The sequence below is a fragment of the Elephantulus edwardii genome, unplaced genomic scaffold (genome assembly GCF_000299155.1).
Source record: "Elephantulus edwardii isolate Elephantulus edwardi_28Jun2011 unplaced genomic scaffold, EleEdw1.0 scaffold00016, whole genome shotgun sequence".
NCBI classification, from domain to species: domain Eukaryota; kingdom Metazoa; phylum Chordata; class Mammalia; order Macroscelidea; family Macroscelididae; genus Elephantulus; species Elephantulus edwardii.
The window spans coordinates 14,559,031-14,572,395 of record NW_006399766.1 but is presented as its reverse complement, the minus strand read 5'-3'; the positions used below and the strand labels follow the sequence as shown (position 1 = coordinate 14,572,395).

The window sequence follows — 13,365 nt, the reverse complement described above, 5'->3', positions numbered from 1 at the left end:
GGGGAGAAGGGTGCAACAATGAATGAATGGAATCCCAAAATCTGTGTAGATGTTCATTGAAATGAAAAATAAACAACCTAAATTTAAAAAAAAAACCGGGTTCATCTCATCTTCCTGCCATGGAGTGGTTAGTGGCTTTGAGATGCAGACTGCTCTGTCAGCCACCAAATGCCATAGCCACAGCAGCACCAGAATTCCATTTTTATTTAACACGTGATAATTACAAAGGAATAACAGCATTTTCACGCATGAAACAACTCATCCATTTGGTCCTATTATTTAACATATAACTCTGAGTAGTCTAGCAGAGCATGGTGCTTGCTTCTTTTGAGAAGTAACCCAGCTATAACTATATTTGAGAGATGGTATTTTGGTGTGATTCTCCCCCCACCCCCCTGCCCCTTGTAATTCCAAATGTATTTGAAGCAGCAAATCATTCTGCAAACAGCTGTTTTCTGTTAAGATGGCGTGACTGGCAGAGAGTCATTTTCAGCTTCCTAGGGTCCTTTTCTTATTCAGATGTATGGTAGAGCTTTCATGAAAGGGGCAGGAGGAAGCTCATTTCTCTAGGTTTTTCTCCCACCAAGTGCAAAGGAGTCTTGTACCTGAGGAACTCTCATCCCCACAGTTCCCAAGACTTAGGTAGGATGTAAATCCCTACAATGAGACTTTCTCTTTTTCAATCAAAGGCTTTTTATTCATTTGTGAAAAGCCTGGAGGTTGGAGAAAAGAAATCGATTGAATTTTGGAGGTTTTGTAAATGCTCCTCAACTTTTTTTCATTGTCTGTCCTCCACCTTTTGATGCAGGTGTATTTTGGAAGTTTCATTGGCCATTTTCCTCCCCCTGCTGCCTTTCTGGGTGCATTTTCAGAGACAAGAGGCAGAGAGAGGGGAGCAGGGAGATTCGTAGGTGTAGTAGCACTTATTTCCACAGAAAATAACATTTTTCTTTTTAAATTTTTTCTGAGAATCACTTTTCTACTGAGACAATTTGCTGTTTCCTTCACTCATAACAGTGAAAGACCAGATGAGAAAGATTTTCTTTTTAAGTCAAAAGACAATGGGAAAAGAGTGAAAATGAGGAGAGGGATAAATTAACTTGCATTCTGATCTCTTTAATATTATCTTTAATTGTATATGTTTATGTGTCTGTGCATATAAATATGTATATACATAGTATATATAGTCTGTGCACATATATATGTATATACATGGTATATATATACATAGTATACATATATGAAACTATGTATATACATAATATATATTATAGGATATAGCCTTCTCTGTCAAAGTATGGTGGCTGTCATCGGTGGAACATTTGTAGTCATTTATGATAGTCCAGTACTTTCTGCTGAGCATATAGCAATTCTGAATTTATGGATCTAGATTGGGAGATGGGGACCTGGAACATCACTGGCGTGACAAACCTGAGTAGAGAATCATTTGCTCTAAACCAAGATAGCATCTGGGTCTGGGCTGTTACAGATGCAGTGTAATAGGTCTGCACAGGGAAATAGCTTGCACAGGGAAAATGTTGGATCTACCCACCGTCTGTCTGTCTATCTATCTAGTCTAACCTATTGCTGATGAGTCAATTCCAAATCATATCAACCTTTTAGAACATAGTAGAATTGCCCATCGGGTTTCCAGGTTCGTAAATCCTTTACCAAAGTATACTGCTTCATCTTCCTCCTAAAAGAGCAGCTGATGGGTTTGAACTGCTCACTTATCAGTTAGCACTGGGATACTTCACCAGTTGTGCCACCAGGGCTCCTTTTCTAGTCTGTAGTCATCCACCGCACAGAACAAAAAATAATAGGTGATCACTCACCCCTGCTCCATCCCATCAATATTTGCTTTACAAAGCTTTCATCTCCTTCAGATTTGCTTGAGTTTGAGAGATATTTTCCCCCATCTCCTACAAAGGCAAAAGGGAAACATTAGATATTATCAGAAATAAAGTTTGTCCCCTAAAAGCTTAAATTGAAGTATTTTGGCCCATAATTAAGCTTAGGCGTCAAGACAAATGAATGCAAATGGAAGAGATTTATTATCACCATGTGCTGTGCATATAAAAAATACATCGTTCTGAATTCTAAAGTCATTTTACAAAAACTTCACGATTTTTGTTTTCCTTTGAAACCTTTTATTCCACAAAAACAAACAAACAAACCCACAGATACTAAATTACTTGGTGTCCTCATTCATTGTGCGTATAACAACTGTGGATTTTTCTTTTCTTTTCTGAGAATTCTTTAACATAACTAACCATCTTTGTTAAGGTAGCAGTGCTATGCATTTGCATCACTATAGAATTAAATTATGGATTCTGTCACTCATATAAATCAAGGAAAATCTCATAACTAAGATGAATAGATTTCTTTAAAATCTCATGCTGCCTCATATTCCATACTTTAGTTTTGTTGTACAACTCAGTGTGATTTTTAAAGTATAATTCTCATTTATTTATTTCAATGTTCTGATTTTGCTTTGTGAACATGCCATTGTAAACATAAGAAAAGTTACTGTATCTAAAGAAAAGTTATACAAAAGCAAAAAGATTCTTTGTAGATTATTAGGAAAATTGCTTCCTCCCTCTTTCTTTTCTTCTCTCTCTCTCTCACTCTCTCTCTGTGATACTGAAACCTTATATTGCAAAAAATGGCAAAATTCTAATGTATTATTGTTTTTAAAAATTTTTAATTATGTTTTAATTTTTTTATTGCATGTACTGTCAAATCAGATCTGACTGGTACAGGAGGAAATTGTCCCTCCTTCTCCAGCAGAGTATCTGGTGGATTCGAAAAGTGCACCTCTGGGATTGCAGTGCCCTTCTTGCCACTAGGCCACCAGAGCTCCCTTGTATTAACTTTTGTTTTCCCTGCTGATTGGAATTGTTGAATATAAAGGACAATATTCACTTATACAGCTTTTTAACAACAAATGAGTGTGTTAGCCATAGACCAAGTGTCGACTTTGGAATAGCCTGCGTAAATGCCAATGACTGTATGCTGAGTGTCCACAGTACAGATATCAAGGAGAGCTGTGACTGTGCAGTCTGAAGGCAAAGCCACTCAGTAGCTACTTATTTCTCACAACAGCCTTTTAACTGCCCTGAAGCAGGGAATTTGGGCAATGACCAAATCTGAGTGTGCAGCAAGATTAAAAATAGATAAAGAGAAGGAAAGCCTAAAATAAAATTCTTTAAGCTTTAGTGTGGTTAAGTCTAAGGAGCCCTGGTGGAACAGTGGTTAAAGGCTCAGCTGCTAACCAAAGGTCAGTGGTGCAAACCCACCAGCTGCTCTGAGGGAGGGCGACTTGGCACTCTGCTTCTTTACAGATTCACAGCCTTGAAAACCCTATGGAGGCAGTTCTATTCTGTCCCATAGGAAGGATCTCTGTGAGATCTCCAATCTCACCAGCAGTGGGTTGGGTGAGGTTTCCTTTGGTTAAGTCTGTGGATCTAGACTGGATGATGGTGGGGCTGGGATGCCATTGGTATGGCTTGGGAAAGCTGGGGGTAATTTGCTAGAAATACTCTCCAAATGTAGCTGCAGTTGGTGAAATAAAAGACTGAAATCCAGGAGAGACTCCAGAGGATTGATTCTCCCCAATAAGAGATTGGAAGAATCTCTTTTCTCTGGGGCAGAGACTAGAGGAGAGGAAGAGAATTTAGGACTGAACCTTGGGACAATCTCTACTATAATGGTGTGAGAAGAGGAAGGAAAACTGGGAAATACAAACTAGGATGCTTGACTCTGAAAGTCTCCAGTTAGCTGGAAGTCAAATGGACGAGACTCACTTGCATCAGGCCAAAGCTGGCAGATCTAGTGACTATGAAATGCTATGACTCTCTGCTTCAGTAAAGGCTGTAGTAGGTATAAAAAGAAGCTGATGGTTTCTCGTAGGGAGGACACATTGCAGGGGAGGGGGGGAGGAAAACCAACTAACCTGCAGATCCAGTGCTGAACTGTCCCGTAGGATTTCCAAGCCATAAGTGCAGACTGCTACACTTTTCTCCTGTGGCAAGACTTGAAGTTGATCCTCTGACCATTTGAGTAGCAGTTAAACACTCTAATCACTGCACTACCAGGGCTTTTATTAGTTTCTTGAGGTTTTTAGCATGTATAAGGATTCCCTTACTGTTCTTATAGGTGGTAAAATTATATAGTGATTCCTGAGATACTCTTTATTTTTTTAATTTCGCTTGATGATGCCACTCCCACTTGGAGTGCCACTATCTTTTTAATGGCTCATCATTTTTTGCCTTTCGATGGAAAACAGGCACAAATTATCACTGGTCTTTTGTAAAAGTGAAGTGACATAAAGCCAATTTTTGCAAAGCAAAATACCTTTTGTTTTTATGTACCATCAAATCACCTGCGACTCAGTAGCGACCCAAATGTACAATAGCTTTGAACCCTGTCCAACCCTGAGCCAATCTCATTGTACGTTATACCTATACCTTTATTCTTATGAAACTATAGGAAATCTTTACTAATAATATGACTTCCTTTTTGCCATCAAGTCAGAACCAACCCATTGCTGTCCCTCCATCATTTCTCCCGATGTAGTCATCTTGAGAGAGCTCTGTTGGCCTAGTGACAAGAAGCTGTGCTGCCAACCCAAAGGCATGCAGTTTGAATCCACCATCTGTTCCATGGAAGAAAATTGGGCGATCTCCTCCTGTGCAATTTACTGCCTCTGAAAACCCACCTAAGGGTCAGATGTGACTTGATGGCAAACAACATATCTGTATAGTTGCTATACATTTCCCCTCCTCTGTTTCCTTGATTATTTGTATATGTAGATTCAAATTCCAAAAGCTCTTTAATCTGAACATGCATACATTTATACTTCATGTTGGGAAAGTGTTATTTAAATCTGTACTGTTACGATACCGTATCATTTCTAACTCCTAGATTATTTAAATACAGTCACATGCCTTTCAAAGTAGCACTAAGAGGGTGGGGGTCCTAGAATCAGAGAGAGTAAGTTTCAGTTCTTTTTTTTTTACTTTTTAGCTGTGTGCCTGTGAACAAGTCACTTAACTTCTCTCAGTCTGGGTTGCCTCATCTTTTATGGAGTTTGAATGTATTCAGTCCTGTGAAGCACATTTCGTACACAGTCCATGGCACGTGCTGAGAAGTCAAAATATTGGTGTATATATCCTTACCTTGGCCAGGGTAGATTTTTAGAAATACTTAATGCAAATTTGTCAAATTCTCGTTTCCCAGGGTCGGTGTACTAGAGAGAGCTGCAAGTACCTGCACCCTCCGGCACACTTAAAAACGCAGCTGGAAATTAATGGGCATAACAATCTGATTTAAACAGAGGACTGCCGCAGCCATGTTCACCCAACAGATGCAGTTTTTTCTCCAAAATGCTCAAATGTCATCTCTCGTAAGTTATCGCCACGTTTTCCTCATTCTATATATGTCCCTCTTTTTTTCCCCCTCTCAAAGAATATATATCTACACTGGCATAACCACACAGAACTCTTGGGAAGTTAGTACTAACCAGATTTAAGACTTAATTGGTCTGTAAAAACTAATTTAATTAATATTTTATCATTCATATGCAGTGTTTTGTGCATGTATGTTATGTTTGATATAGTCCTTCCTTTAGATACGAGTATTAGCATCTCGTATTAACATTGAAAGTTTGTCAAAACTGCAAAGATTAAGGGAGCTCTGGTGGCTTAGTGCTAAGGAGCTGAGCTTGGGAGCAGAGTAATGGTTGGTTTACACGATAAGCTCAATGTCACTGAATGTAAAGATTGTTGAAACATTCAATATTTTGTTCATCATGTGTTTGCCAGAGCAATCGCAATTAAGCTATTGCTATTTTCCTATATTCGTTTCAGTTTTAAAAAGGGCCATTGATTAAGTCATCAAGCCTTGATAACAGTTGCATTTTCATCTTTAGGCTTTCCAGGAAGAATTGAAAAGCATTCCCTTCCTGCCCCACAAAGCCCTTTCAGATCTTAAATTTAGCTTTGTGATGTCTCATTCTCATTCCATTTGGCCATTTCCCCTTCAAATAGTTAGCTATATGCACCTGAAATGGCTGTGGTGGCTTGCTAGCTGTATTGCTGCCATTGTATCAGTGACTGCTTAATAAATGTACTGAAAGATGTGTTTAGTAATAAGATGCAGTGACAAAGTGGAAGTAGGACAATCTGCTCTCAGCCACCCCTAGCTCATGATAAAACTGATATCTCAGAATTCAGGGAGATTTGTACAGGTAAATGCAAGCAATGCATGAATCACTAATATTTTAAACTTGATACTTTTTGCAGAATGTCTAGACAAATTTAAGAACAATAGATCATTTTTTAAAAAGATTTTTCACTTTCATGCTGATAATGTGTTCATCTCACACAGCATTTGTTTCTAATAATATAAAGAAATTATATATATATAACAAAACTTATTCATGAAAGAACCCAGAATAATTGAGTATGTTCAGTAGAGAAGCTCTGAGTTCAAAACACAAAGCAAAAATGACTGTTTCTACAAAACACAATAGATCATTTTTAAAATCCTGTACTACAAGTTTGCCAAGTGCAATTCCTTTGGGAATTGGTGCTTCTTGATAATGTTGATAAATAAGTCTCCAAAGATCACCCATGAACTCTTCCAAGCTCTCTTTGACTCTCAGTAATACTTCACATGATTGAACTCCTTCTTGAGTCCCTACTCTTAGCTCTCATACAATACAGAATGTCCGTTCCTCTCTACTTCTAAGCAGGCTAAGGAAGAGAAGGAATTCTCTATACTGGGGACAGTATGGACAAAGCCACAGAGAAATGAACATGCAGGATGGGTTTGGAAACATGAATAGATGAGGAATAAATAAAGCAAGGGAACTTTACACGCACCATTGCTACTCTCAGCCTCTCATGGGCTACCTCAATTTCTGACCGAACAAAGAATTAGAGCTTGATTTTTAACAGCAAACATCTGAGCCCAGCATTTCCTATAGATGTGGAGCATATATCTTTTCATAGGTCAAGGGGCACACCATTCAAATGCCCTCCTTCAGAGCACAAGACCAAGGGTAAAGAGGGACGTCACATGACTCATATTCTATTCAGCATCTGGGAGAGTTCACTGTGCTCAAAATCTATATCCTTTGTGTACTGTTGAACATAGGTCTTACAGTGGGCAATCGTTTTCTCCTGATATTATTTTTTACCTAGTAATATTGCTGTCTAGACAATTACATCTCATAATGATCCTATAGAACAGAGGAAAACTACCCAATAGGGCTTTCAAGGCTGTAAATTTTCATGGAAGCAGAAGAGGGAAAAAAATAGAGATGTGTGTGTATATACATACAGAGAGAGAGAGAGACAGACAGACAGACAGAAAGACAAACACACCTGTGGGAGTAAGAACTCAATGGGCTGGCCTAATTTTTCCAGGTTTCACAAGTTTTCTGCCTTTGACAGTTTCCCATCTATCTTCTCAATTAGTGGAAAATATTAGCGTTTCCCATCTCTGACAGGTTTCTGCCTGGCACACATTCTGGCTTTCACAAGTTTTATCATATTTGATAGATAGAATTATATATATTTACATTACATTATATACATTACACTAACATTTTTTATATCCATCAAGTGTAGCCATCGCCACCATCCATTTCCAACGTTTGGGGGTTTTATTTTTCTGTCACCCTTAACACAAACTCAGTGCTCCACAAACAATATCTGACCATTTCTTCTTCCCACTTACAACTGGTCACCACTACTAAACTTTGGTGTATGCATTTGCCTATCCTAGATAGTTCATATAAGGAGTTCTGGTGACATAGTAGGCTATACTTACTATATTCTTTTATGTTTGGTTTCTGCTATTCAAATTAATAATCTCAAGTTTCATTGATGTCATAACATGTATCAGGAGTCAGTATAAATAGAACACATTTGGTTTTCCACTCGTGTCGCTGGTGACTCGATGGCACATAACAATAACAGTAACAAACACAACAACTCATCTACTGATGGAAACTTGGGGTTTCCCCACCTTTTAGCTATTGTGAATAATGCTGCAGTGAACATCAATGCACTCTGTTTAGGAGTGGGTTTTGTTTTGCTTTTTATTTGAGAGTCTAATAAGGAATTCATTGAATTTTCTAGTCTTTCATGCCTTCTAATTCAACCCTCCAGGCTTTCTACAATAGAAAGTCTTTCTTTTTTTTTTTTTTTTGTCTCAATAAGATTAATTGTAGGCTTCAGAAAATTACTGATAAGGATCACAACACTACAATTTATATGATAGCATATGAAAAGATGACGCACAATAGTACTTAGAAGACCTCAGAGGACAATTGGAAATTGTGTCTCTAACCTTGTAGATTATTTAACAACAGCTGCGGTGATGTGATGTAGTGATAAAAGATTCATTTTGATGGTCATCGTATGCACAGAAATCTAACCTTGAGATAGTTGGCGTACTCTTCCGTAGTGGCCTAGGAAGCTGCTTTTGTAGACATGTTGTAATTGAGCTACTCTGAGCAATTTGAAATTAACAGTCTGATTTGAAAAACAAAAACAAACTCCCCCCAAAAAGTTCTTCATAATGAATCCTGATATTAAAATAGAGGTAATGTGTAATTTAATGTAATTTCTCTCTCTCAAACAACTCGATCCTTTTTAGCCTCCCCCTGCTCAGTCTGATTATAGTCCCTTAAATAGACAAGATTTCGTTTTGATTCTGGTCTTGGAGTTTGTATGCTGACTTGTATTCTGCATTAGTACTTATTTGTTGTCAATGGCTTGAACATCAGGTCTTGCTACAAAGCATACTTGGATTGGTTTCTAGGATACCAGGAGAGTGGTACATCTGCTTTTGCAAAATTGAATATCGTTTGCTTATTATAAGCCCCTGGATAAAGGGAATGTCAGCCTAAATGGGATGGTAGCTAGAGAACAGATTCGGTTTGGTGTGACTGAACAATGACTAAAAGCCACACCTGGTCAATTCGAGTGGATTGCTTACCAGAGCAGGTAAGTTTGCTAACTGTGTTGAACAGGTCTGAATTGACGTTTGCAAGTATAATTGTTAAACTTCATTTAGAAAGTTTAATGAGTGAGACAAAGGGTCTTCTTTTCCAGGGCCACTGAAGAAAAAGAAAAAAGAATTAGATGTTGGAGAATTTCCCTTGCCTGAATCAGGAGGTATACATAAGCATTGCTGATGAGTGTTGGGAAAAATAGACAAATTACATTACTCTCAGGCAAAGATAATGTTTTCAGATTTTAGTTGCTTAACTGGATGTACAAGGAGGAAGAACAGATAGGAAGGACCCTTGACCACACAATAGTTAACTGTAAAAAAAAAAACAAAAAAAAAACAACAATAGTTAACTGTATGGCTAGTAATCAAAAGGTTGGCAGTTCGAATGCTCCAATGGCTGAGCAGAAGAAAAGGCCTGACAGTGCTACCCTTTAAAGATTTCAGTATCCAACAACCAGCACCACAGTAAAGTGGATATGATGTTATAAAGCTGTTAATGCTAATTCTGATTTAAACCTTTTTGCATATCTGTGCCTGTCCATACTTGGGGAAATTAATTTCATTTCTCCCTTTGAATGTAGTGACACATGGCAACAGGTCATGACACATAGGTGAACTTGACTCAGTCGAGTGTATTCACCTGGTGATTTATATGGAGATTTGTTGGTTCAGCACATTCAAGGTTCCATTGGGGTGTGTCAAGACCTCTGGTTCTGCTGGGTGCTTTTCATGGCTTGCATTCCTGGGGCCAAGTGTTGTGGAATTCCAGACCACAGAGGCCATAAACATGATTCCACATCTGGCTTTTCCTTTATCTCCGATGGAATGATCTGGCCTCTCTCTGGACTCCTCCTCATCTTTTTACGTCATTTTTGTAATTCTGTTTATTGACATTACTCATAATCAGACTTGTGTGTTTATCTGATACTGATAGAGTAAATAATGAAGGTGATATTAACAGTTTAGAATCAAAAGAATAACTTAAATGGAGGCTGGGTAGAAAGAAGAAGAGAGAGATACCAAAGAGGTTTTCTTTAAGGCTGGGTTTTCTTGGTTATCTAGGATTCCTGTAATAGAAATACCCCATGTAGGCAGCTTCATTTTCTCCCAGGCTTAGATGTCTGAATTCAGGGTACCAGTTCTAGGGAGAGGCTCTGTCTCTCTATCGATTTTTTTAAAAAAAATTTTATTCCTTCATTGTTGTACATTCTTTTCCTCCCTCCCCTCCCCCTCTCTCCAGTCCACTTTACAATGAACCTCTTGTCACAGATTTTTGTCATGCATATAATGCCTAATCATATATTCCTCTTGGACAGTTCTTCCCTTTATCTGTTCCAAAGCAGTGTTCATTATCTATCTACTCTTTTCCTGTTCTCCCCCCACTCCTACCCAATCTGACCTATTTTATAACAGTGGTGGTATACAGTATTTGTCCTTTTGTGACTGAGATATTTCACTCAGCATAATGTCTTCTAGTCTCACCCATGTTGTCTAGTGTTTTAGGAGTTCATTATTTTTCAGTGCTGCATTCCATTGTATGGATGTACCATAGTTTTTCTATGCTTTCATTTGTTGATAGGCACATGGGTTGCTTTTATCTCTTTGCTTTTGTGAATAATGTAGCAATAACCATGGGTGTGTATACATTTGTCTGAGTTACAGCTCTGATATCTTTAGAGTATATTCTCAGTAGTGCAATTTCTTTGTCAAATGGTATTTCTATTTACAACTTTTTGAGAAAGTGGCAGACCGCCTTCCATAGTGGTTGTACTATTTTACATTGGGAGAAAATTCTTGTCTCTTTCAACCTCTCTTATGGATCTGTCAGTCTTTCTCCATTTGTGCTTCCTTGTTTCTGAGCCTAATCATCTTTTTTAATATCTTAAGACATATTCAAAACTGCTATGACTTCCTTAATATACAGAGAAAATCCCGATCACTGTGGGATTACATCCAAGAGTATCTGGGTTCAATTTAACAGCACATATTCAGGTGTGGGGTGGGAGGAGGATGACACACAATAGGTTAAACACTTATTTTGGGGTATTCTCAATTCAATCCACAATATATAAGTTCTTTAATTCAGTAAGATCTCCAAAGTATTATATTTATCTTTAAAAATTTGGACAAGAATAGTTTGAAATTACTAGAAAATTAAAAATTGGATGGTACTGATTTACTCCCTCATTTTTTAAAAGGTTAAGTAGAGAAACCGAATAGTTTAGTGCTAAAATTTAGTAGTTGAAAACCAAAAATATACTCTTCCCTCACTAAGATATATTCTCCACTTTGCCTATCAAGTCAGAGTTCTATAAACTAACTTTATTTAGGTATTTATGCTAGCTCACTGTTGTGATGATCTTTTATTTGTTAGCACTGTGGTTAAAATGGGCAATAAATTGTGTCGATTTGATGCAAAAGAAAACTGTGTCCATGTATTGGCTTGCCACTCTCACCTCTAGCACAATGACAATATATTTTAATTGAGGTTTTTCAAAGAAATTGCACCATCTCATGTAACCACTCTTTTTTTTAATTTTTTTTTTTTTTGCTTATCGACTCCCAAAGTGTTACTGTTGTTGAGTTCCTTCAAGTCAGAACTGACCCAGAGCTGACTTTCCAGCAGAGTTTCAGAGGCAGTAAACTGTGCAGGAAGAGATTACCCATATTTCTCCTGCAGAACAGCTGATGGATTCAAACCACGTGCCTTTGCATTGGCAGTGTAGCTCCTTACCCTAAGCCACAGAGCTCTCTGCCAAAATGATGGTGACTGCTATTTGACTCTTTCATCTTGATGCAGTGATATTATATGAATGCTTTGATTTTCTGCAAATGTTGACAGCAGTAGATGAAGACACGTAAATTCTGATGCAGTCTGTCTGGGGTAGAAATGCAAATTTTTATCTGGGGAGTGGACCAGAATGGACCATTTCACAGAACTCCAAGCTCATTTTAAATGAAAGCATACACAGGCAGTTGCCTGTGCTCTGTTAATATGCAGCCATTTACTATTTGCAGAGGGATCTTGTACCTGATATTCTTCACAGTGACCACTTTCTTTGATAGTAATGTATCTTCACGTTTCCCCATTAGCTTCCCTTAGAAAATCCCTTGGGGTAAATTAATGCAATCTCCTCTTGGCCCATTTTGCGCTCTTCTCCTCTGGGGCTGGTTAGCTCATTTGGTTACAGCCTGGTGCTAATGAGACCATGTAGGCCTGTTAGCTTCCTTGTTCAGTAGCCAAGGTCTAAACTACAGTCAGCTTCCTCACAAGTGCAGGGTAAATTAAATGAAGGCAGCGAGTTTGGAAGGGGAACTGAACATCTTTGAGGAAAAACAAGCCAGTAGATACTTGACAACCTCATTTATAAAGGACAGCTCTTTCTCTAATCAGAAGCCCTCCAAGGAAGTATTACTCAGCCATGCAATAGAATGCAGTAGTGGGCCACACTACTGCAGGAATGAACCTTGAGAGCATTTTGCTGAATGAAAGAAGCCAGATATGAAATGCCTAGGGTAGAAAGTTCACAGAACTCACCTCATTGTGGTGTCAGAGTCAGATCATAGCTGATGACCACGCCATGCCCCCTCCAATCAGGTTTTCAGAGGCACAAGAGGAGATTGCTCAGCTTTCCCTTTTGGTGGACTCGAACCTCCTTTCTTTGGGTTGGTAGCACAACTTCTTAAACTATAGGCCACCGAGGCTCCCTAATTTTTCATTAGCCTCATCAGGTTTCCTCTAGTCTCTTGAATCTTTCTGTGGTTGCAATCATGATAGCAATTCACTATTTCCCTGTTTTGCAATAGGAAGTTGTTTCATGGTTTACCTTTACTCTTTCAGTAACCCCGCTAATAGCAGTTTTAAAATGTGCACAGGTGTGAGCACACACACACACACACACACACACACACACACACACACACACTCCTCACGTTCTGACATGGTTAGATTCCAAAGACTGGGCCACTATTAAAACAATTAGCGTTTTGTGAAAAATAAGGATACCCACAACCAATCACAATCTGCCGACGACGACCTCATTACCTAACTACCAAATTCTATCCTTCCACAACTGCCAAACCACCTGTCAGACAAGTTGGCACATAACCGTCACATCAAAGTTACTCTCACCTTGCACCTCAGCATGTATCGCTACCATGTTCGTTGTTAATGAGCAAAGCAGTAGGATAGCAGATTTGTTTACTGTTGTCATAAATATGACATGCGATCATTGAGAACTCTCAACTAATTGTGGTTTAATGCTTCTGAAAACCCGCTGAAAGGTCAGCTATGGCTTGGTTCTGACCTGAAGGCAAATAACAACACTATATGTG

The 13,365-nt window shown here is 38.5% G+C and overlaps 1 protein-coding gene across 1 annotated transcript in view; it reads left to right on the top strand.

Moving 5' to 3' along the window:
- The window catches only part of MBNL3 (muscleblind-like splicing regulator 3), a 65,246-nt gene that overhangs the window by 32,750 nt on the left and 19,131 nt on the right, over window positions 1-13,365 (top strand). Inside the window, 2 exon segments of the mRNA XM_006881803.1 lie at window positions 5,242-5,331; window positions 5,333-5,407. Of these exon segments, the coding sequence (XP_006881865.1) occupies window positions 5,242-5,331; window positions 5,333-5,407 (165 nt within the window).